At 36.0% G+C, this 24,307-nt stretch overlaps 1 protein-coding gene across 4 annotated transcripts in view; it reads left to right on the top strand.

Annotated features, from left to right (window-relative positions):
• The first annotated feature begins 1,025 nt into the window (after positions 1-1,025).
• Positions 1,026-24,307, top strand: part of myh9a (myosin, heavy chain 9a, non-muscle) — a 39,877-nt gene continuing 16,595 nt past the window's right edge. The window contains exons 1-23 of one of the 4 annotated variants that reach the window (XR_015492510.1): positions 1,026-1,185; positions 8,688-9,019; positions 12,282-12,438; positions 12,523-12,550; positions 12,821-12,914; positions 13,472-13,492; positions 16,356-16,448; positions 16,528-16,591; positions 17,084-17,182; positions 17,548-17,691; positions 17,905-18,000; positions 18,710-18,981; positions 19,059-19,232; positions 19,352-19,525; positions 19,632-19,746; positions 20,026-20,216; positions 20,531-20,652; positions 20,786-20,855; positions 20,952-21,112; positions 22,063-22,171; positions 22,248-22,379; positions 22,893-23,099; positions 23,233-23,374. Coding sequence is in view for 3 of the 4 variants with exons in the window: in XM_087255057.1 (XP_087111183.1) it covers positions 8,693-9,019; positions 12,282-12,438; positions 12,523-12,550; positions 12,821-12,914; positions 13,472-13,492; positions 16,356-16,448; positions 16,528-16,591; positions 17,084-17,182; positions 17,548-17,691; positions 17,905-18,000; positions 18,710-18,981; positions 19,059-19,232; positions 19,352-19,525; positions 19,632-19,746; positions 20,026-20,216; positions 20,531-20,652; positions 20,786-20,855; positions 20,952-21,112; positions 22,063-22,171; positions 22,248-22,379; positions 22,893-23,099; positions 23,233-23,370 (2,988 nt within the window). In the remaining variant the exon portion in view is untranslated. 4 annotated transcript variants of the gene reach the window in all.

Genomic DNA, 24,307 nt, shown 5'->3' with positions numbered 1-24,307 from the left:
TTAGTGCAATAGTGATTTCATGTGTGCAAACAGTGTGTGCATTACAATGTGTGCAATGTCAGATCTGATTTGATTTACTCAATCACTACTCAATCAACAGTTTATCAAATATATATAATATAAATGTTTAACATTTGACTATTTTTTACATTTATTAAGTGCCACCTTGATGAACAGACTCATTTTCTTAAAATAAATAAATAAATAAATAAACATAAAAAAAAACTGACTCCAAACTTTTGACCGGTAGTGTACATATATATAGCATATTGCATTTTTCTCTGTTTCTCAGTTTTTTGTTGTTTAACTTTTACAATTTCTATAGCAAAAAATAAGTTATTTTCACTGCATTTAATGTGAAATAACTGAACATAAACACAGGAGGCCTAGTCTAGAAAAAATATATATATACTTTTAATTTACTTATAATATAATATATAATATAATATAATATAACTTATTAAATGTGATCATTATAATGTGAAATACTGTCACTTGACAGATGCACAATACATCTGTGAGCACATCAAAGTAATCTTGACTAGTGTATTCAGCAATGAACTTGTTTTTGTTTTTATTTTCTTATACTTGTCTTTTTTATTCTTGTTTATGTAAAGGATTTTGAATTGCCACTGTGTATGAAATGTGCTATATAAATAAACTTACCTTGCCTTGTGTTAAAATGGGATTTTACTGTAATAAGTTCATTATAAATGTAAAAAAAATATATAATGCATTAGTTAATATGATTTAAAGCAACGTTTTCTAGTTATTTTTAAATATTACTAAATAAATTAGAAAATTTCCCATGGCAATTTTAATATACCAATCAATCAAGTTTGGGCACCCCTACTTTACAAGAAAAAATACAAAAAGAATTGACCAATCAATGAAATCTCAACGCTTGATTGACACCAGAAAGGGGTTTAATCACATCCACAAAAGGGGCGGGACATTGGGGGTTGTCGACGTTGCATAGCCACGCCCACACAGCTGATTTAAGAGTCAGAGGGAGTTTGCTTAGAGAAGTGAGTGAGGAAACTAGAGAGCAGACTGCCGATGAGAAAGCAGGAAAGTAGCACAAACTCAAGAGCCTGTCGGAAAGTTTGGTCGCATTCGTGTCATTCTCCGTGAAAGGTTGAAGATTTGAGGAAAGTTCTCGACGAACGGCTCCGGGAAAAACAGGTGAGGAAACTTTTAAGTTACAATCTCACCTGAGAGCGCAAGCGCGCACCTGAACCTGTTATGCACAATCATCCAGTGCACGCGCGTGGAACTATGCTTCCTCGATATAAGTGATAAAACAATTTCATGGAAATAGAAATGTAGGCTATTATCATCAATTATAATTTAATCTTTGAGAAACTCATAATAAAGACAATATTGTGGTGTGTTGTTACTTTAAAGTTTAATTGTTGTACTGTTAAGTTACCCAAATTAATTTCGGTAGTCAAATTCCAGAGAAACTCGCTATCTGTAACATCTCAGGTGTGTGTGTGTGTGTGTGTATGTGTGTGAGTAACACGCCCAGTTGCTTTGAGACCAGTTTCTTGCAGCAGACTCGACCTGATTTGCTTAGCCCTCAGGACATAAATTCGGAACAGGAGGCCTCAAGTCTTATGTAACAATTCAAGTTACAAAGTTTCACTAGCTTGTCTTATTTTCATTGTGAAGACTTGTCCCATAGCTCCTTCACCGTACACTTGCATAAAATGCTGCGTGTTGACTGAGAGCACTGGCGTCTAATGTGTTGTTGACTTCATCTCAGAGCTGTTGGCATTTGAACTATAAGCAAGGATTGAACCAACTAAGCCAACTAAGATCAGTGGGATAAGAGAACGTGCTGATTGAGGGATAAAATAAGGCATGGCACTGCAGGTGACCACAGCAATGGCAGGACAGACACCCTGACAGTGTTTATGTGTGCATTTGTGAAATCATTTCCCACTACACCAAAAAACAATAACAAATGTATTGTATCTATATAGGGTTAAAAAAGAGAGGGAGAGTTTTGGAGTTTAGACTGAGATTAGATTCGCTGGATGTTTCATGGCAAAATCAAATCACATTTTTTTTTATAAATATCACTTTTCAATAAAAGAATAAAAATTTATATATATATATATATATATATATATATATATATATATATATATATATATATAACAGTGACATCATAAGCAATAAATAATATATAAGATAAAAATCTAAAACCGTTTAAGGTTTGCTTGTGATAATTCTAGCATTTGTGAAAGATTCACATTTTAAAATATCGAAATCAAATGCTTTGTTAAAATTGCATTGCACTTTAAGCTTAATATGATTATATTTGTCTCCTAAATTAAGGTATGTTTTGTTTTAAAGGGATGGTTCACCCACAAATTTCATTTTCACTATCAACAAGATATTATGAAGAATGTACAACACCGCTATCCATGATATCCAAAATACAACATGTTTGGGTTATCGGTGGTTTGGGTACAGGTTTAAGTTTAAGGTTTACATTTGATTATTCTAGCAATTGTGAAAGGCTACATTTAAAATACTTAAGTTAAAATTGCAATGCACCATAAGCTTAATAAGGTTATTTGGGTCCCAGATTAAGGTATGGTTTGGTTTGTGTAAAGGGATAAGTGCACCCTAAAAATTCATTCTCACCATCAACAAGATATTTTCAAGAATGCATGACACCAGTGGTAACCACCGACACCCAAACTACAACAGGTTTGGGTATCAGTGCTTTGTGTACAGGTTTAGGTTTAAGGTTTACTTTTGATAATTTTAGCGTTTATGAAAGATTCACATTTAAAAAAACTAATTCAAGTTAAAATTGCATTGCACTTTAAGCCTAATATGATTAGATTTGTCTTCTAGAATAAGGCATGTTTTAATTAAAGGATAAAACACCCACAAATAATAATTTTCAACATTAACAAGGCAATTCAAAGAATTTAAGACACCAATAACCACCGATATCCAAAATACAACAGGTTTGAGTATCGGTGGTTTGGGTACAGGTTTAAGGTTTACTTTTGATAATTCTAGCATTTGTAAAAGATTCACATTTTAAGTTCAAAATGCATTGCACTATAAGCTTAATATGATTATATTTGGTTCCCAGATTAAGGTTTGTTTTATTTAAAGGGATTGTACACCCATAAAAAATAAATTCTCACCATTAACACAAGATATTTTGAAAAATGTTAGTCATCAGTAGCAATTGATACCCATATAACATGGATCAAAATAAATACTATAGTAGTCAATGGATACTGGTGTCCAACATACTGTACTTTAAAATAACTTATTTGGTAAATATAAAATGAATTGAATTGTCAGTTTTGGTAGAACTATCCCTTTTTTTTCTATTTCTAGCCGTATTTAGTATAAAATTGTAAAACAAACAATTTTTTACCTACACCTTTGTAAAAGTGTCAGGAAAATAAATACTGTACTTGTAATCCTGTAAAACAGTCACATTTGTTCTTATATAAACACTATTTTAACCCCAGGTCTAAAAGGTTAATTCCTCTGTTACTCTTAATTTCAAACAACAGGCTGTAACATGTTGCCTTATTAAGCCTCTAGAGGAAGTGTGTCAGTGCGGTGGAGCAATTTTTCAATATCATCACGTCCCATTTCACTGTCCTCTTCCTTTTTGCTCAACTACACTTTTGTCATGTGTTATGCACTCATAGTCGGTTCCTGTTTTTGTTCTGGTAATCGCATATCAAAGCATCGAGGGCCAGTCCGACAAAAGTGGACGTCATGTGTACACGCTGTCATCTGCATTTAATCACAGCGACTGTATTGGAGCTGCTAATGAACTTGCAGACAGAGATGACACCCTGCTAATCTCCTTATCCCTCTCACACTCAGTGTCTCAGAGCGCTAAAGCTGTGCTGTTGTCATCTCTTTCCGCTTTGTGCATAATGTAACTGCTGCCGCTGGTACCCTGACCTTGCATAATTTGGCTTTTTTTTTCTGCTACAAAAAAAGTTTAATTGGATTTACTGAATTTCTTCTAAGGTAAATGGTTGCAAACAATTGATGTGGGCTGAATTTAAACAAATTAAGTTGAACATACTCAATTTAACTTGTTTATAATTTAGCCTATATAAATTGTTTGAAATCGTTTACCTTAAATTTAGTAAATCTAATGAATTTTATTTTTTTCTCTTGCCCAGTGTAGTACTTTTGTGTGGTTATAATTTAGTATTTAGTAGCCACTGGCAGTAAAAACACTCATGAGACTCTCACAACAGAGTACAGAAAGCTCAATTGAAGGACATTTTATTTTTATTAATTATTTCTTATGGTTTCAATTAATTAATTTATTTATTTATTTATTATTACACCTATTTATTTGCTATGATTTTTATTTTCGCCACCAACTTATATTTTAGTTTTGGTTTGGGGATGGTGAAGATTTTTACTCCAGAGAATCTTTGAGCACTTCGAGATCTGTTAATAGATATATCAGATAACTGTATATCTCGTTTGGAAAATTAAAGGTTTTAAAACTGCCAAATTTTCTGCTCTACCATTCCTAAGGTATATGTGAAGTTGTTTTTGTGTTTTTTTAGGACAACAGTATCTCCAGCAAAAAAAAATATCCTAAGATGCCATTTTTAATTGTGAAGAAATCTGTGTATTTGGATGTAGTGAAATCAGCAAAAGTCAGTGGTTCATTTTAATTGTTTCGCCTGATATGTTTACTGTTCCAAAATATTTTAAATGTTTCCTAACATAAGATTTATTGTTCAAAAGGGAAAAAGTTTTAGTTTTTTTCTAGCTACAAATGTTCTCCAAACTCTTCATATGTTGTAACTTGGCATGAGCCGGTATAAGACTCTGATGGCATGATAACCTTGAATGAAAATATCACGGTTTCACGGTATTGTGAAGCTGCTCTAAAATATTATCTTTTTTGTGAGTATGGGTAGAACACAATAACTTTTTTTCCCTTTTGAGCACAATTTTATTTTGAGAAATATTTAGAATAATTTGGAGCAGTAAACGTGTCAGGCTAAATAATTGAAATGAATCATAGACTTTTGCTGTCTTCATTTGCTTCAAAAACACAGATTTCTTTACAATTTAAAATGACATCTTATCTTTTGTGTTGGAGATAGCCATGATAACCATTTTCAAGGTGTACCACAGTTTGGAAAAGTCGAGGTTTTAAATCCACCAATAGTGTTCTGCTATACCGTTCCCGCGGTATGAGTAAGCAGAAAACCTCTCCAAAAATGCTGTTTTAAATTCATTTGGATTATTTGGCCTGACATGTTTACGGTTCCAAAATATCATAAATGTTTCTCAAAAAAATATATTGTGTTCAAAGGGGAAAAAGTTTTTGTTTATTTAGAATTTAAATAGAATATATTTTAAAGAAGTAATCACAATACTGCCAAACTGTGAAACCGTGATATTTTTATACAAGTTTATCATACCATCAGAATCTTATACCGGCCGATGCCTAGCTGGAGATACTGTCGTCCTAAAAACATAAAAATATCTTACACATTACTGTACCTTAGGAATGCTATTGCAGAAAATTTGGTGGTTTTAAAACCTCGACTTGTACTGGTATACCTTGAAAACGGTTACTGTTCCATGCCTAATTGCAACACTGATATACCCCCAAAACAGTTAGGCGTCTTGCATTCTTTTGCAATGTTTTGCTTTTAAATGGGTCTTATTGAGCAACATTTGGCATGATATTCATGTTCTGTATGTTAGACTTCATTGTTGTTCCAAAGGAACTTTGCTAAAGATGTATCCATTCTGTCTCTATTGCCCTGCAGGTGACTAATTTAACATGCATAGCGCTCCAAGCCCTGTAAGCCTTATTAGGTTACATTTTTTGCTCTGTTCAACAAAAGTGAAGGTGTTAGCCTTTTTTTCTGAGTACTGGAGTCCTCCACAGGGTGTGGCGCATAATGACATTGTCCAAACTTGTTTAGGAATTACTCCTTCAGTGCAGATGTTCCCTTCACTTCAAAACTGTTGTAGCTTGTGTCTTGTGTACATTTACATCAGCACACAGTAGATCTGTACTAGGAGCACTTTAACATGTGATCTTGCCTAAGGTAAGTTTGGTTAATGCGCTGTAGTTATCTAAATGTAGACATGACTCTAAATACAGAGTCATGAATACTGAAGAAACTGCTTGGACACTACTTTTTAACTTGAAGTATAAAGAAGTGCAAAATCTCACCTACAGATTTAATAAATTACACTAATAAAAGGCTATACTCTTAACAAAAGGCAAGCTGAATGCAATCAATGCTTAAAAAATAAACTTTATGAAATCCATCCTGTATTAGGAAGAAAGTCTTTTTATTTTTTTAGCTTATGATGAGGTCGTTTTGGACTAGATGGTGTATTGGACACACGAGACATTTACATGGACATTTACTAAAAGGAGAAGTTCCCCTAAAATGTTCATATTACTACAGAAACCAAACTGTTGAACACTAATGTTGTCAGACATTAATTTTTATCTGGAGACACTTATTTTTATGTATATTTTTAAATGTGAATCTTTCACATTCTAGAATTATCAAAAGTACATTTTCTTATGTATTGTTTATTGTTGATGTCTTTTTTTTTTTGTAATTGTTTTTATAGAAAAGGGATACTTTAATCGTAGCTATACCTTAAAGTGGAAAAGTAAAGAGAGTACAGTCCAAGGGTTCGCTATTTAAGGTATTTTGGGAGACAAAGATAATTTCTGACTGATTTCTGAGCAGTATAATAAGACCCCATTATAATGCTAAGATAGATGGCATTGGACCATAACTTTTAAACTGAGTCTTAATGATGCCGGTTTCAAAAGATGTACATAAAAAGCAGGTAATGCTTGATTTATCCATTTGTGGCTCAATGACAATTTAAGTGTTTTTCAGAATTTTAAAACATATAATTTGGACAGACTTGTGCCGCTATCTGCAAATTTGAGATTACTTTGAAGCGGAATATAAAGCAAAAGACATTTTTATTCATTTTGAACAGATTCGAATTAATTAATAAAACTAATTATTTAATCTAATAATTAATTATAGATTCTTATAAAAAAAAAAAAGTAAAATCTCTCTCCCATATAGAGAGTGAAAAAGATACCACAAACTATATTAGGCAGAAATGGGAAGAGAATTAGCGGAAGAAATTCCAGTTGAAAAATTGGAAACACACACACACACAACCAGTTGGTGGAGATAGAAAGAATTGGTCAAATCTAGTACGTTTTTTCCCTTACGCCCTAAATTAAAAGCAAACGATTGCCCACACCTCAAACTTGCTGGAGCATATGTGGGAAGGTTGATGTAGGTCATCTCCATATTTTCTGGACTTGTGCAAAAATATGACCTTTCTGGAATGAGATTTATTGGTAATGGAAAAGGTCTTAGGAGACCATATACCAAAAGACTTTTACAAATTCGCATGGAAACTATGAAGAGGTGGTTGTAAAGGAGGATGTTTACCTTGTAAATATATTAAGCGTTGCAAGCAAGAAGAGTATTACCAGATACTGGTATAAGCATGACAACCCCTCTTTTGGTTATTGGATGGATATTGTAAAGCAAATCAGCAATATGGAAGAATTAAAATTTTATTTTGAGACTTAAAGAACTTAATTCAAAAACATTGGAAGAAATGAATTAATTACTGCAATGTTAACAACTGTTACAAAGTAACAAGAAACAAGAATCTGGAACAAAGAACCCCCCCCCCTTCCCCCCAACACCCACACACACACCCACACACGCGCACAAATTGTCTAGTATTTGTTTTTTATTTAATGTGCAATACAGTAAAATTTTATATTTTTATAAATATGTTATAATGTTATAAAATTTAGTTCTCAAAAAATTGTCATTTAAAGAAAAGAAATTATATTTACAAAAATGTTCTAGTTTTGCCATGTTATAGCCAGAGAAGCTAATATTCAAATTTAAAACTCTTTTTTTTTAACCCTACAGACACATATATTTGTATATTGAATAAAATGTAACCATATTAATATTCACAATATAAAAATAGCATGTTAAATGTGAAATATAATACTCCATTTCTAATTAAAATGACCTCGGAAGTGGTGTTTCAGCTGTCAGGAAGTTTTATCTTACTGTGTGAACCTTTTATGCTGAATCATAATTTCTAATCTACATGAACATGCGCACACACCCATAACTGTTTGTGTTTTACCTTTTTACAGGTTAGTCAGACTCTGTTTCTAGGCATACACACACACACACACACACACACACACACACACACACACACTCACACACACTCAATGTGCACTAATATGGAGTTGCTGTTCTGAAATGAGTTTGGGAATTTGTGGAATTCTTATAATTAGGGGTTAAAGCAATTCAAATTTTAGTGTGTGTAGGAAACAAATGGGGGAAAGGGAAGGAGAATTGGAAGCAGAAGTGTTGCTTGATCAGTCAGATGTCTGAGGAGTGGTTGTCATTTCTAGGACAATATTGACACATGCAATATTCAAATGCTTCAACCGGTCTATAATAGTTAGGCAAAAGCATTTTTTTTTTTATAAACACAGTTGTCATGCTGCTTTATTTCTCAGATCCCCTTCTATAGATGTTAGTCCAATAATTAGGATTTATTTTAAAACCACAAAACCATTAAACTAAATGCTTCTCTTTCCCTCTCAGCCAAAATGTCAGACGCAGAGAAGTTCCTCTATGCCGACCGCAACACGATCAACGACCCTTTGGCTCAGGCAGACTGGGCCACTAAGAAGCTAGTATGGGTTCCTTCAGAGAAGCTGGGTTTTGAGGCTGGATCCATCAAAGAGGAGACTGGAGATGAGTGTCTCGTGGAGCTGGCTGACTCTGGCAAGAAGATCAAGGTGAACAAGGATGACATCCAGAAGATGAACCCACCCAAATTCAGCAAGGTGGAGGATATGGCCGAACTCACCTGCCTGAATGAAGCATCTGTTCTGCACAATCTGAGGGAAAGATACTACTCAGGACTCATCTATGTAAGTCTGACTGAAATGCTTCTGTTTGTATGTTCAGAGAGTAATATGCATAATCAGGGTTTCTGCAGGGTCTTAATGTCTTAAATCTCAAAATCCAAATTTAAGGCCTTAATGTCATAAATTTACTAAAATATTGTGTTGTAGGTCTTAAAGCTTTTTTTTAAAAAGGTCTTAATTTTCCTTTGTTCATGTATTGCTATCCAATCTGGCCAAAACCCATTTAATCACCAACAATCATCTCAAAACTTTAAACTTATTATTTAAAAAAAAAAGGTAGTTTTTTACTCTCTCAAGGGTTTAATTATTTTCTTTACAGTAACATTTGTTTAAACGTTCTCCGTGTATTTACTGCTGAGGACATCGGCCAAAACAGATTGTTGTGCATGGATTTTGCTTTTACACTATTTAAAATATTTAGCTAAGAAATAAAATCTTGAATATTTTAAATTATAAATTATTACTGTATTATTAAATGTACTAAATTCTAAATATATATATTGATAGGGCAAATGTTCTTTTCCATTTAAATTCCTTGTCCTTTAGCCCTTTTATGGGTCTAAAGATTCATTCATAATTGTCTTCATGTCTTAAATTTAACTCAAACTTGCAGAAACCCTGATTATGGAATAAAGTTGTTGTTGTTGTTTACCTATTTATTTCCATTTATGCACCATCAGGCCTGGTACGATAAGATTCGTATTGAGAGAGTCATAATTCTAAAGCAGTGCTTTTCAACCACTTTCCTGGAGGACCACAAGCTCTCCACTTTTTCCGTGTCTCAACCAAACACGCCTGATTCAGATGGAAAGAACTGTGATAGGTGTGACAGACAAAAGAGACATTCAAAATGTGCAGTGTTGGTGGTCTTCCAGAAACGTGGTTGAGACACTGCTCTGAAGAACTGATGCTTTTAAAGTTAAATGTCTGTTGTAGGTTTGAATCGATTTTTACATGACCTCAATAGCAGTAAAGCAATCATAGGTTGTTTATCTTAGATCTTGAACAGACGTTAAAGGAAACATGAACTCAGGGTAAACAACCAAAGTGCTTCTGAAGATCCTTCCTCGCTCTTGCTTTTTCTAGCTACATCTAGTATATGTATGTAGTGTCGTTTTTTTTTTTTTTTTTTTAACTAATCAGGAAATCAAAACATTTTCCTGATGACGTTTGACTGTTGCCAAATTAGTGCAATAAATGATCTGACTATCAAATAATGCCTGTCATGAGTATAACCGCATTCACCATTAGGAGACTGTATAATCACTCTCGTAGGAGAACTTTGCTTTTACAATCCAAAATAAAGTAATCCAACATCAGTGCCCGAAAGCTCTGACCCTTCCACTACTTGAGCAAAGGAGAGGCTGTTGAGTGTGTGAAGTGTCCAACCTTACACTTCTTTTTAACGGTTAAATAAGTGTGTCATCCGAGAAATTAAAGTGCACATTATTATTATTATTATTATTATTATTATTTATTTTTGAGTTTTCAGTGTGAATGCACTACTTATGCACTATTCTAAGCCATTTTATAGTACAAATTTACGATTTGGGACGCACCTTCTGTCTAACAACCGTGAAACGGATCAAAACTGATGAAACTTTATCTATTAAGCATGTTGTATTGGATTCTGTCAGCTTTAATTCTGTTTTTTGTTTTCTATAGTTCATTCTTTAAAGACCTTAACATTTAACCAAATGAAGTTTTAGTTTATCACAATTTATATTGCAGTTAGATTATATTTTCTCCCTATGTAAATAGCGATTAAAGCTGGCAGAAGTAGTATTCTTTGAAGAAGTATTTTATCGACTTGATGTGACACATTGCAAATATTTCCTCCCCTTCTCATCCACACCAATTATCCCCAGCTACAGTGCACAAACACAATGTAAATGCCAAGCAAGAGAAGTTGATGTTAAGGAAGTTAATGTTTGTTCATAGTTAATTTAATTTTAATGTAAAACTTTTCAACAAATAAAGTTAACTGAGAATAATTCATTGTTAGTAAATGGTTAAATAAAATGGTTTTAGTGGAGGTTGAAATTGTTACGGTATAAAATTCTCTATTTAAGAGTTCCGACATGATCAAAATCAGTTGTGTAAAGTATTTGTTAATTGAATTCGTCAATACTTTGAAGTGATGCTAAAGGAAGGGAGGGTAGTTCCTTTGCCCTCATTTCCTTGCATCCTTGCATCTAAGCTCCCCCCTTCCAGGATGTGAGGGAAGGAAACGAAGACGCACAAATAAGAATTATTCGGGGGAAATTCCATAACCAAGATGGTGTTAATCACTTGGAATGCACTTTTAATCAAATGAAAATGCTCATGTATGAATTTTATAGTAAACCAACTGTATGTTTTAGTGCTAGTGGAGAGCATTTGCAAAGATTCTGAGTTGTCTGATTGGATTTTTTTTGTGTCCCTTATGGTGTGGACAAACAAATTTCTTGTTGCTCAAATCATGCGTGGTTAATACATGGGGTGTTTAGCATGTTTCACTGAGAAATGACTAGTAGATTTCACAAGTAATTTTTGAGAAATAAGTGAAACCTTGAAGTACAAGTAAAGTACAGTAAATGCCTTTTTTTTTTTTTTTTTTTTTTGCTTTTTCATAAGAATGAAATGTTATCTTGTAAAATACAGTTTTTATTTACTTGGCAAAAAATCAATTTTTAACAGTGTAGGTTAAATATAAACTGCACTTTATTAGCTGCAGTTTGTCAACACACTGTAAAAATATTTTATAGTCAAGACCTATTTTTGTTGCTTTAAATTATCCTAATAAGTTAATCCGGTTTCAAATAATTAGGTTATATAAAATAACTTAATATTTTTAGTCAGCTTGATTGATGTAGGTTATAGACGTTTTTTTTTTCCCTAACAAAATTTAAAATGAAAATTCAAATGCCTATTTTTTTTTTTATAATAAACTCTCATAACTTCCCAAATAAATCAAAATGCATTCTTAAATAGGAAATCAAATGTATTTGATATAAAATGTTCATGATCATCTCAGTATAAACCTGTAATAATCAAATGCTAAATGTAGCTTGTGATGACTAGGAATGTATATTTGATTCGACCAAATTTTAAGGCAGCAAGAATTTTTACAATTTTTAATAAATTTTTTTAAAAGTGCATGTTTCTCCATTAGTCTCATCATTAAACTGAGAATCATGCAAACTTGAGCTTTGTGTTCGAGAAGAGTGGCTTTATACAAATGTGCGTTTTGTGTCTAATGACTGCGTGTAAATGACTGTTTCAGACATATTCTGGGCTCTTCTGTGTGGTAATAAACCCATACAAGTACCTGCCCATTTACACAGAAGAGATCGTGGAGATGTACAAAGGCAAAAAGAGGCACGAGATGCCCCCTCATATCTACGCCATCACAGACACGGCCTACAGAAGCATGATGCAGGGTGAGGACATGAACCATGACATAATGACAGACTTCCGTTCATGTGATGCAGTCACTTAAATATATTTTTCTTGTTCATCTTTAGATCGTGAGGATCAGTCCATATTGTGCACGTAAGCTTGACGACCTCCTTTTTGTTCTTTGTTTAATTACAAAAAGTCACATATCTTAAAGTACATTTAAATATGGAAATTTAATATTCATTTTGAGCTACAAGGGTTTGCATAAAAGTGAAATGAAGTCCTGGGGTCTGCATAGTCTTTATATTAGTAGTTACTGGTGATGATATTAAATCCATATAAAGTGAAATGGGTTCAAGCTTGGCATGGCACAGCACTTAAGCATTAAAATGTCACTTTCAAACCTTTCTATTATTTCCTCAGGGGTGAATCTGGTGCTGGAAAAACCGAAAACACCAAAAAAGTCATTCAGTACCTCGCTTATGTTGCATCATCCTTCAAAACAAAGAAAGATCAAGTGAGTACAGACTTACTTTTTCCCTCCGTGTTGGATTGATGGTGTGTGCATGACATGCAGTAGTATATTCACAGGATTTCAGTTTTGAATCTGTCATGCTCTTGTGTGCAAAGTGGATTCAGAGTCAATGTTGATTTGTGTGCACAACTGACAGATAAAGCTGATCGTCATGATGGAGCCGCTCATAAATGATAAACCACATCCATTTTTAATATCACCTATCCTGTCTCCAGCCCCACAGTTGATGTCAGACTTATCTTTTCCTGTTTTCTGTCCATTTTTTTTTTCTGTCAAAGTCTTCCTCCCTCATTCTTTGAGTTTAAAATTCCCCTCTCTACTGTTCAGACCAGGAAGTCGGCTTTATTTTCACATTCCTGTATCAGGTCTAGACCTGTTCCCACTGGGTCTGTAATCATTTTGTGAATACCTGCATATTTGCTTGTGGTTGATAATATACTAAGCCCTTTTTACTGTAAAAGCCTCCTGCTGTTCTATGTCACACCAGCATTTTAAAAAAACCTGTATTTTGAGACTTTCTCTCTGTTTTCATCCACCAGAGCAGTATCGCCCTGTCACATGTGAGTTGTACACCTCGCTCATTTCTTTACTCTATCTGACCATACCAATCCTTCACTTGCTGTATGCACACTCTGCTTTCCTGATCATGTGAATGTTTTTCTTAAAGGCCGTATTATATGGTGTTAAATCTCCTGCTTTGGTTAATGCAAATACTAACACTGTTGTGGAACTTTCTAGTGCATGTTCTGGTAACTCATTAGAATTAGGAGCACATAGTTAATGTGTTTCCTAACATGAACAGACAGTAGCCCCTTTCACACAGTGATAACGGTAAATATCAGGAAATTTTCCGGAACGACTTTACCGGTATATTCAAATAAGCGCTGTTCACACAGGGGAGGACGTTACGGAATTTTTCCGGAAAAGACCATTCACACATCCATTCCAAAATACCGGTAAATTCTGACATCATTCACCACAAATGAGCTTTAAACGGCTGCGCTTGTATTTGTAAACATTTGACTAAATTACAAACTCTGTGGATGATCAATATTGTGAACAACTTTCGCAGGATCACTTTCGCATGTCCAGATGTTCATAATATGTGCGTGTGCAGGCGCTTACAGGCTGTTTCACAGGCACACGCAAAGCTTGAAGGTAAACAAAAACAACGGCTTATCATAAGCATCTCATCGATGATTATTTACACAGTTGGCATTAAGAAGAACATATAAACGTGATCTGACTAACTTCTAGCAGCTAAATGTGTCTGGAAAAATATTAAAAGGCTTTTACTCTCACAAACCGCGCGGACGTAAATGCGTCTGACTGTTGTGATTGGCTAAAGCAGACGTCTCACGTCAGCACGTTCTAGACGTGCACGCGCTTATTATGGCAATCTTCCTTCTGCATTCACACAGCGCAGCATTCCGGCAAATTGCCGGTAATGTTACAACTTCTCTTTCCGGAAAATAGCCAGAACGAATTTACCGGTATTTTCAAAAAGGACCCGTTCACACATACAACCAAAAATTGCCAGCAATTTTCCGGAACAGTCTGTATGTGTGAAAGGGGCTAATGAGTACGTTTACATGGACACCAATAATCAGATTTTTATATGATTAAGACAATACTCTGATTAAGAGTCTACCATGTAAACAGCGATTTTTGGATTTCCTTAATCCGCCTTAAGTCATAAACTAAATAGAAATCAGATTAAGACATGTAGAGTATGCTGATTTAATGGCATTATTGAAGCGCAGTACAAATATGTAAGCGCCGCAATCAAACTATTACCGTTGTGTAGGATTTTTGGTGCATTTTTGCATAGACAAAGTAGTCTATACACGCACGTCAGGGGTGTTTGACCAATTTTTGACACTGCTCTCTCCACCTATCGAGTCAGTAAAGGACCACAGACACCTGCATCGCGAAATGCCAAGGTTTTTTTTATCATTCGGTGTGCATTGAAATATTGTAGCAAGGTGACCTGGGTCAATCCATGATTAATACATCCTCACTAACAGCATGGTTGGGATGAGGCTCCAAGGTTTTTGGAGAGTGATGTATTTAAAGAGATTATTCCAGCTAAGTTTTATTTTATTTTTTATTGAGCGTAATAACGAGACTGTGGTTATTCATTAAAGACGGGGCTGTTAACTCCCAACCCCCCCTTCAACAACCCACAAACTGACCAAGAGAGCAGAGACGATGATGTCCATTCTCGCACTCGGCCCATTGTAGAGCGGGCGAATGGTGGCGCTGCCTTGATAAGAGCGGAGGGGTGCTGCTATACCGCCCTAACAAAGTATTTCTTTAATACATCTGTGTCTCCCACAGACACTGATACTACTCCAGACAGTAAAGTGTCGCCCACAATTGAGGCAACTCTATCCTCACAGGGTGTTAGTTCAGCATCCTGTTCCCCCACCTGTTCGGTCCACACTTTGACGGTGCGCCGCTGTTCTCCTCTTTACCTGCACCTTTACATCGGACCATTTCTTTTTTTTTTTTTTTTTTAATTCACTCAAAGTGCCATGCTCGGACCCCACTGCATTAACCGTGCCAGCTGAACTCTCCCAGGGGTTTTGCGCTCATGTACGTGCGCTCAGTTTCACATTAATCTGATGTACAAAGAGAATTTGCGTGGGATTCTCCATACGCAGCGTTTCATACATCAGATTTTTTTTTTTACTGCGTTTGCACATTTACAGCTTTGTCCTTACCCAATGTTTTAGTATAAATTCAACGCAAGTCTTTGTACATGAGGCCCCGGAAATTACATGAAACTCCGGAGGTAGTGTAGATGGCACAGTGATGCAATGACGTTAATCAATCTATGGGCTATAACATGTAAAAAGGGATCATGAAAGGAACATTCAAAAAGAAACTCATGTAATTATAATATTATATTCAGATTAAGGCAAATAATTTGATTACTTTTGTCTATGTAAACGTGGTCAATGAACAACACTTGTACAGCATTAATTAATAGGGTATATGCAGAGCTATTGTTTCTCCATAATGAAAAACTTCCGGTGAACGGTTAATGTGACTCCATTTTATACGGTTCTTTTTACAGCATTGATGCTGTAATGTAATCAAAATATTATCTGTTAAATAAACTGGCATTCATTTAATTGCTAGAGCGTAAAAAGAGTTTACACACACGCGCCCATCAGTATTAGCAGGCTAGTGCAGGAGTTTTATCATATGTTCAGCAGACGCATGTACTTCCAACTGATGCTCCTTTTTGCAGTAAAGCTTTAATTTGGAAATCTTGGAGTTGTGTCTGCTGTATATTGATGGTGTTGGAGCTTTAAGATGTTGTCTGTTGCACCTAATGGCCTTTCATTTCCTGCAGTGGTGAATTGTAGCATTTAAATGCACTTAATTTCCTCTTATCAATTCTTTGTCTGCCAGGGTGAGTTGGAGAAACAGTTACTCCAGGCTAACCCAATTCTGGAGGCCTTCGGCAATGCCAAGACTGTGAAGAATGATAATTCTTCTCGATTTGTAAGTGTGCACAGACAAAAATAAATCATACAGTCTCCCATAATGTTTCAATATGAATCCAAGTTCTTTTCGTTCACAGGGAAAGTTTATCAGGATAAACTTCGATGTCAATGGTTACATCGTTGGAGCCAATATTGAAACCTGTATCCTTTTCAGTGACTGGGCCATCACTTAGGAAACTGAAACGTCAGAGCATGCCCTCAAAAAGACTATGATCATAGCACAATGCAGAATATTGCATACACTGTATTAAGTGTTAGCCAATATTGACATAAAAGCTAAATCAATATAGAAGCTGCAGGATGAGTAAGTACAAACTCTATACTGTAAAGACAATCTTGAAATTAAGAGTGAATTAACAGAAGTCATCACGTAAATGTTTGTTAGTTGGCAAAATCCTATGATGAAATGGATGGGTGCAATCAGTGATTTAAGGCCGTTATATATACCACAGTAATTTAAATGTGGCCTTTGTAAACCCATAATGCAAAAATATGAAAATAATGTTTAGTATCAGTTAGCAGCAACTCTATTGTTTAGTCAAATTCTTGGCACATTCCTAGTTTTTACTTGGAAAATAAATTATCATGCAGAATGCATCTACCTTCCTTATTTCCCTAACATAAATGTTTCAGATCTATTGGAGAAGTCTCGTGCGATCAGGCAGGCCAAAGATGAGCGGGCTTTCCATATTTTCTATTACTTGCTAACAGGAGCAGGAGACAAATTACGCTGTGAGGACCTTGTTGTTGTTGTTGTTGTTTTTTTTTACTTGTGTACTTTTAATACTGAATGCCCATGTGGAGGGTTAGTTAGGTAAACTCCCCACAGTTGAAGACCTCTGCCTTTAATCCTAAGTAAAACACCTCAGCAGCTAAACAAGCTTTTCAGGATCTCTCTTTTTTCTCTCAGTTTAGTAAACACTTTTTGTGGGCTGAGCTTGTGGACTCAACAATTTTCCTGACCCATTCACCAATCCTAGCTTGCAGATTTTCATATGAATTTATAATAGCCATAGGAAGAATTAAACAGACAATTCCCTCTGTATTCTAAGGCTGATCTGTAAAGAACGTTTTCAAGTTTGTTTTGTACTCTACAGCTGAGCTGTGCCTAGAGGACTACAATAAGTACCGTTTCCTGTCAAATGGAAATGTAACTATCCCTGGACAACAGGATAGAGAACTGTTTGCAGAAACCATAGATGCCTTCAGGATTATGGGCATCCCGGAGGATGAGCAGACAGGTATAGAGATTCAAACAAGGCACTTTTTCATCTGTAGTCTACAGTGTTTGTAATCACCTAAAGCCATGATTCTGAAAAAAAATTCTACTCAGAACTGTATTGGCTTTATATTAACTGAACCTGAAGATAAGATTTTCATTCACTAGCGGCTGATGTGTTGGTTACTGCCTCTTATGTAAGAGGAAATGTAATGTGTGTTTTGTTTTGTCCCAGGACTTCTGAAGGTGGTGTCTGCTGTACTACAGCTGGGAAACATGAGTTTTAAAAAGGAACGCAACTCTGACCAAGCCTCCATGCCCGATGATACAGGTTTCGTTTTCCTTAAGATGCGCTACTTGTCCCAATTGAACTTCATTACAACTAGAGATTGACTTTTTTTTTTTTTTTGACCTGTTGATGCTGGTTTTTATTGATTTCTATCTTTTTTGTAATTGATAGTGTATACATGCAACACTTTTTTTGTTGCACTTTGTCATAATAAAGGATTGATTACAGAAACGGTTAATTTTAAAATTAATTACCTTTTTTATATTCATTGTTAAAATAAATTAGTTGTCCCAAAACTTTTCTGTTTTCACAAAGGTCCAAAGATATATGCTAAAGAAATTGACATTTTATATTTGAATTAACATTTGTTATAGTTTTGTTCTATTTTATAGATGCTATTTTTTCCCCTAATGCTTTTAATCTGGTTCCGGTAAAACTTTACCATGATTAATGATTTCTCTCTCTAGTAGTTCTGACCGTTTTTAGCAGATTTATTTTTTTTTTTTAAATCTCGCAGCAGAGATTTTAAGAGAAATTCCACAGCAAAAAAAATAGCTGGCTGGAATCAGACAGGTGACTAGCCAGTCATCAGTCAGGAGGAATCATGCGAGAACTGATCTGTGCATCTGTACTTACAATTTCATGTATTCTCCAGTTCTACATTCTCTGATTTGGATTTTCAATTATTATAGACCAGAATCAGTAATAATGCAAATGCAGTAATTTTTCCCCCCCTTTTCCCTTTTATCAGCTGCCCAGAAGGTGTCCCACCTCTTGGGGATGAATGTGACTGATTTCACTCGTGCCATTCTCTCGCCACGCATCAAAGTGGGTCGTGATTTTGTTCAGAAGGCTCAGACTCAAGAACAAGCTGAGTTTGCGGTTGAGGCCTTGGCCAAAGCCACATACGAAAGACTGTTTCGCTGGTTGGTCATGCGCATCAACAAAGCTTTAGATAAAACCAAGCGTCAGGGAGCTTCTTTCATCGGAATCTTGGACATCGCTGGGTTTGAGATCTTTGAGGTGCGGAAGAAATACATTGAGTATCTCCATTCTAATGGGCAAGTTTGATTTTTGAATCTTTTTCTCTCTCTCTGTAGCTGAACTCATTTGAGCAGCTCTGCATCAACTACACCAATGAGAAGCTCCAGCAGCTCTTCAACCACACCATGTTCATCCTGGAGCAGGAGGAGTATCAGCGGGAAGGCATCGAATGGAGCTTCATCGACTTCGGTCTTGACCTGCAGCCCTGCATTGAACTCATCGAGAAGCCTGTATGTTTATTGAGCCTAGAATAGTGCGCTACAATTTTAGTAAAAGTCAAACTGTCCTTAGTTATCTTTGTCCGTTCTTGATATCTGGGTCTCCTTTTATTTCCTCTCCTTGTCCCCAGAATGGTCCACCAGGAATCTTGGCTCTGTTGGATGAGGAGTGCTGGTTCCCCAAAGCCACAGATAAATCCTTTGTGGAGAAAGTGGTGCAAGAATTGGGCAACAACCCAAAATTCCAGAAACCCAAGAAACTCAAAGATGATGCTGACTTCTGCATCATTCACTATGCTGGAAAAGTGAGTTTATGCGTCTTAAATGCTATTCAAACTAGTTTATTGAAGTTTTTACAATCCTGTTTCTTTTATAAGTGTAACCAGCATGTTTTTGTGTGGTCTTCAACAGGTCGATTACAAGGCAAATGAATGGCTAATGAAGAACATGGATCCTCTAAATGACAATGTGGCCACTCTGCTCAACCAATCTGTGGACAAGTTTGTGTCTGAGCTCTGGAAAGATGGTATGAAACTAATTATTAGACTTGATCAACCAGTAGATTGATTTAATGCTTAGTTATTTGGATGCCACAATTTTTTGACGACAATCCACCTGCTACATTGAGCTTTTGTGTGTCAGGCTTTTAGGTCGTCAGAGAGTAAAGCGAGTCTGGTTTTGCCAGTGTGTAAATTTGCAGGTGGTCTGCTGACTGTTCATCCTGGAAACCTAAAGATTCCACAGTTAATAGTTTAAAATCAACTCTTGCATTGGTTTGTGTAATACGTTTTGTTTGCATTTTCAGTGGACAGAATTGTGGGATTGGACAAAGTTGCTGGAATGGGCGAATCCCTGCATGGAGCAGTCAAAACTCGTAAGGGAATGTTCCGTACCGTTGGACAACTGTACAAAGAGCAGCTGATGAATCTGATGACCACCCTCAGAAATACCAACCCAAACTTTGTCCGATGCATAATTCCCAACCATGAGAAAAAGGTATGAAGAATACATTTCCACCCTCTCCAGTCATCAGCTTATTTGTATAGCCTAATGCACACGTGTCAAACTCAGTTCCAAAAGGGCCGCAGCCCTGCACAGTTTAGTTCCAACCCTAATTAAACACACCTGATTAAACTGAGTCCTTCAGGCTCGTTTGAAACCTACAGGTAAGTGTGTTGGAGCAGGGTTGGATCTACACTGTGCAGGGCTTCGGCCCTCCAGGAATTGAGTTAGACACCCCTGGCCTAATGGCTCATGTACCTTGTTGATGCTTCCCACAATGAAGTCACTGCTCTGCTCCTCTCTTGTAGGCTGGTAAATTGGCACATCACCTGGTTCTAGACCAGCTAAGGTGTAATGGAGTTCTAGAAGGAATTCGGATCTGTAGACAAGGGTTCCCCAACCGTATTGTCTTCCAGGAGTTCAGACAAAGGTATCTAGATTATAATGAATAATATTCAGCTGCTATTAGTGCACAAAGAATACAGGATTTGACTTTTTTAATAAACTATAGACTTAAACCATGCTTTTTGGTCTTACATTTTTCTTCTCCACTGTAATTTCAGATATGAGATTCTCACTCCAAATGCCATTCCCAAGGGCTTTATGGATGGGAAGCAGGCCTGTGTCCTAATGGTAAGAGAGGTTATGCATCTTCTCAGCCTTACAATTGATTCTTTTAGTATTCGGTGTAAACATGTCTTTCATATTGATAATTTTTGCCTCTCGCAGGTCAAGGCCCTCGAGCTAGATTCAAACTTGTACCGTATCGGTCAGAGTAAAGTGTTCTTCAGGGCTGGAGTTCTTGCCCACCTGGAGGAGGAGAGAGATATGAAGATCACCGATGTCATCATCAGCTTCCAAGCCTGGTGTAGAGGCTACGTTGCTAGGAGGTATAGACTTCCTAAATTATCTTAACTTTTGTACATTTACAGGTGATCTTAGCTGAATGATTTTTATAGATGTACCTAAATTTAAAAGTCTGTTCAACACTAGAACCGCTGGAGGTTGCTGTATACCTAAAATTGCCAGTGCGAGTAAATTTTACCCAGCACAAATTTTGTTTTGAATGTATAACTAAAGATATAGTTTTGAAAAAATACTATCACGTTTTTTTGCCACTGTTAACAAAGTCTCAACTCCTAAAATCTTCATTCAATTTCTTGTCAGCTTAGTCCCTTTATTAATCGCCACAGCGGAATGAACCGCCAACTTATCCAGCACATTTTTACGCAGCGGATGCCCTTCCTGCCGCAACCCATCTCTCGGCAACTCCTAAAATCTTATCCTGAAATAATAATTATACGAGTAGGTTATGAGTAGGTTAAAATATCTAAATTTGAGCCATCATACTCTTATGCATAACGAACTTTTCCAGACTCTCCATCAATAATTGCATTTTGTGTTTTTAATAGCTCTACAATCATCGCCTTTTAGTCTTTGTGACTTTATTCATTTATTTTAACACTATTTCAGTGAGTGAAATTGAAAGTAATTTCAAACATAAGCAGTGCATAAATACAAGCATAGTTTTATAGTGGGTAAGATTGACCCACGCTGGCGCTTATAGGTATAAATGTCCCACTTTTTAATCTATTTTTATCTAAACAATTTTGAATATATGGGAATTGTAAACAAGGCAAATTTAGTAAAAGTCAATGACTGAGAGGCTTGAATATTTTAAAGGTCTGTTATGTACATTTTGAATACCAGTGAGGGGTAAAATTGACCGCATGGCGATTCCAGTGTTAAATTTAGATAGATAACTGAGGTCTTTATTTAATTTGAAATGCTGCCTTTTGGGGAGATAACTAAACCGCATTTTGGGCTTTGTTTAATACAGAGCCTTTGCCAAGAGGCAGCAGCAGCTGACGGCCATGAGGGTGATTCAGAGGAACTGTGCTGCCTACTTGAAACTCAGGAATTGGCAGTGGTGGAGACTCTTCACCAAGGTACACATCCAGGTTCATATACCTGTATGTCTTTTAAAGATCAGCCAGAGGTCTAAAAGTAGTGTCTCCAATTCAGGTGAAGCCTTTGCTGCAAGTGACCAGACAGGAAGAGGAAATGGTTGCTAAAGAGGAAGAGTTGGTCAAGATGAAGGAGAGACAACAGCAGGCTGAAGACCAGCTTAAAGAGTCTGAGGCCAAACAAAAGCAGGTATAATTTAGTGTTCTTTGTTTAATTAACTTTTATGAATATTAGAATTACATGAAGATGATAGTAATAATTATTGATGATGATCGTAGCAATAGCACTAGTACTAATAAAAAATGATGATAAAATAAAAAGAAGATCTACAAATAAGCACACTAACGCAACGTGACCAAATTGGAGTAATTCAAGTTTGCAACTTTCAGGAAGTGGTACATCTCAAGACTATTGTGTAAAAGTTCCACAAGATCAACCACTTTAAGAGCGTAAAAAAGGCAATGCAATCAGTCTGTAGTTTTGTTGATTTGATTGATATTTATGAATTATTCCTGTTTCTTCAGGGCAAGAGGGAAGTTATTCTACCTATAATTTAAGAGACTGGGTCAAAAACGGGGACCCAGAAATTCCTTTGAACAGGACCAAAACGTGTGCATGGGAGGCTGGGGAGAATTTGCATTGATCACATGCCAGATCAATATGCTGAAGATTAACTTTTATCCATGTTTCCTTTTTTAATAGTTAAATGCAGAGAAGCTTGCGCTCCAGGAGCAGTTGCAAGCTGAGACAGAGCTGTGTCAGGAGGCTGAAGAGATGAGGTCACGTCTTACGGCACGCATGCAGGAGATGGAAGAAGTCCTGCACGAATTAGAGTCCCGCTTGGAGGAAGAGGAGGAGAGAGTCGCACAGTTTCAATCCGAGAAAAAGAAGATGCAACAAAACATCGGGGTGAGAGAGAAAGTGTGATGAATGAAATGGAAACTTAGTGTTTGCATTTGGGATGCCTGTACATTGAGCATTTATGAGTTTTATTTTTTGTTCCCTTGTGAATTTTATTGATCAAACTCCTATTCCTCTTCAGGATCTGGAGCAGCAACTGGACGAGGAGGAAGCTGCCAGACAGAAGCTGCAGTTGGAGAAGGTCACAATGGATGCAAAGCTGAAGAAGATTGAGGAGGACCTTATGGTCATTGAGGACCAAAATGCCAAACTTTCCAAGGTGTGTTCTACATTTTTGAAATTTGAACAGATTTGTATGTGTTGAGCATCATTTAAGAAAACATTAGCACCTGTTAGCTTTTTAATTGTGGGGGAAAATGGATGATGTTTAGCTTTTATAAGCTAATTTCATCATCCGGGTTTAATATATTTTTGGGACTAACGCGAATCTGCTAGTGGAGTGATGGCGCATGGGTAGGCCCACACTAAATCTGCGCGTGCAAAATTTCGCAGATTTTCCGCAGAATTCCGCAGACGTTTAGCCCATCATTAATTCTGTTTATTTACCTGAGTAAATGTGTGTAAATCTATATTTATTCAGTTTTTAAGTAAATTACAGTACTGTTATTGACTAATATGAAAATGTTCATATGATTAATGTACAATGCAGTTTGTAAAGTCATATTTTCTGACTTTTAGTAGAGATATCATATGAGAGACTTGCTTTGTTTACCAAATAAAGTAAATCTAATTGGATTTGCATTTTAAACATATTAAATAAGTTAAAATATCTTATTTTTTATTTCACATGTTAAGGTTTTAGTTATGATACTCTCCAAATAATTCAGCAGAAATCTGCAGATTTTTACCAAAATTAAGTAGTGGAGGGTAACATTAAATTAATGTTTATTTATTTGCATTTTAACCTTTGTAAACTATAAAATCTTCGCTCGTCTCACCGTTTCTCATTTCGTGTGCCTGCTGACAACAGCTGTTTGTTCCACTCTTTTTCCACTGCTCTGCTGGCCACACCCACTCCTCCCTCTGCTCGCAGAGCTCCATGCCCATCTCGAAGCATTTATTGAAAATGTTCTGAGGTAGACTTGAACTGAAAAAGGGGGGGGTTTATGGCTCCTTAAGTAATTTGGGACTCTAGGAATTTATCCTAGTTCTCATTCCATCATCTGGGAAAAATAATTGTTTGGTCTGAAATGACA

This window comes from Danio rerio, chromosome 6 (assembly GCF_052040795.2).
Source record: "Danio rerio strain M-AB ecotype USA chromosome 6, GRCz13ab, whole genome shotgun sequence".
In the NCBI taxonomy this organism is placed as follows: domain Eukaryota; kingdom Metazoa; phylum Chordata; class Actinopteri; order Cypriniformes; family Danionidae; genus Danio; species Danio rerio.
The sequence above is the reverse complement of the archived record's forward strand: the minus strand, read 5'-3'. Positions and strand labels throughout refer to the sequence as shown.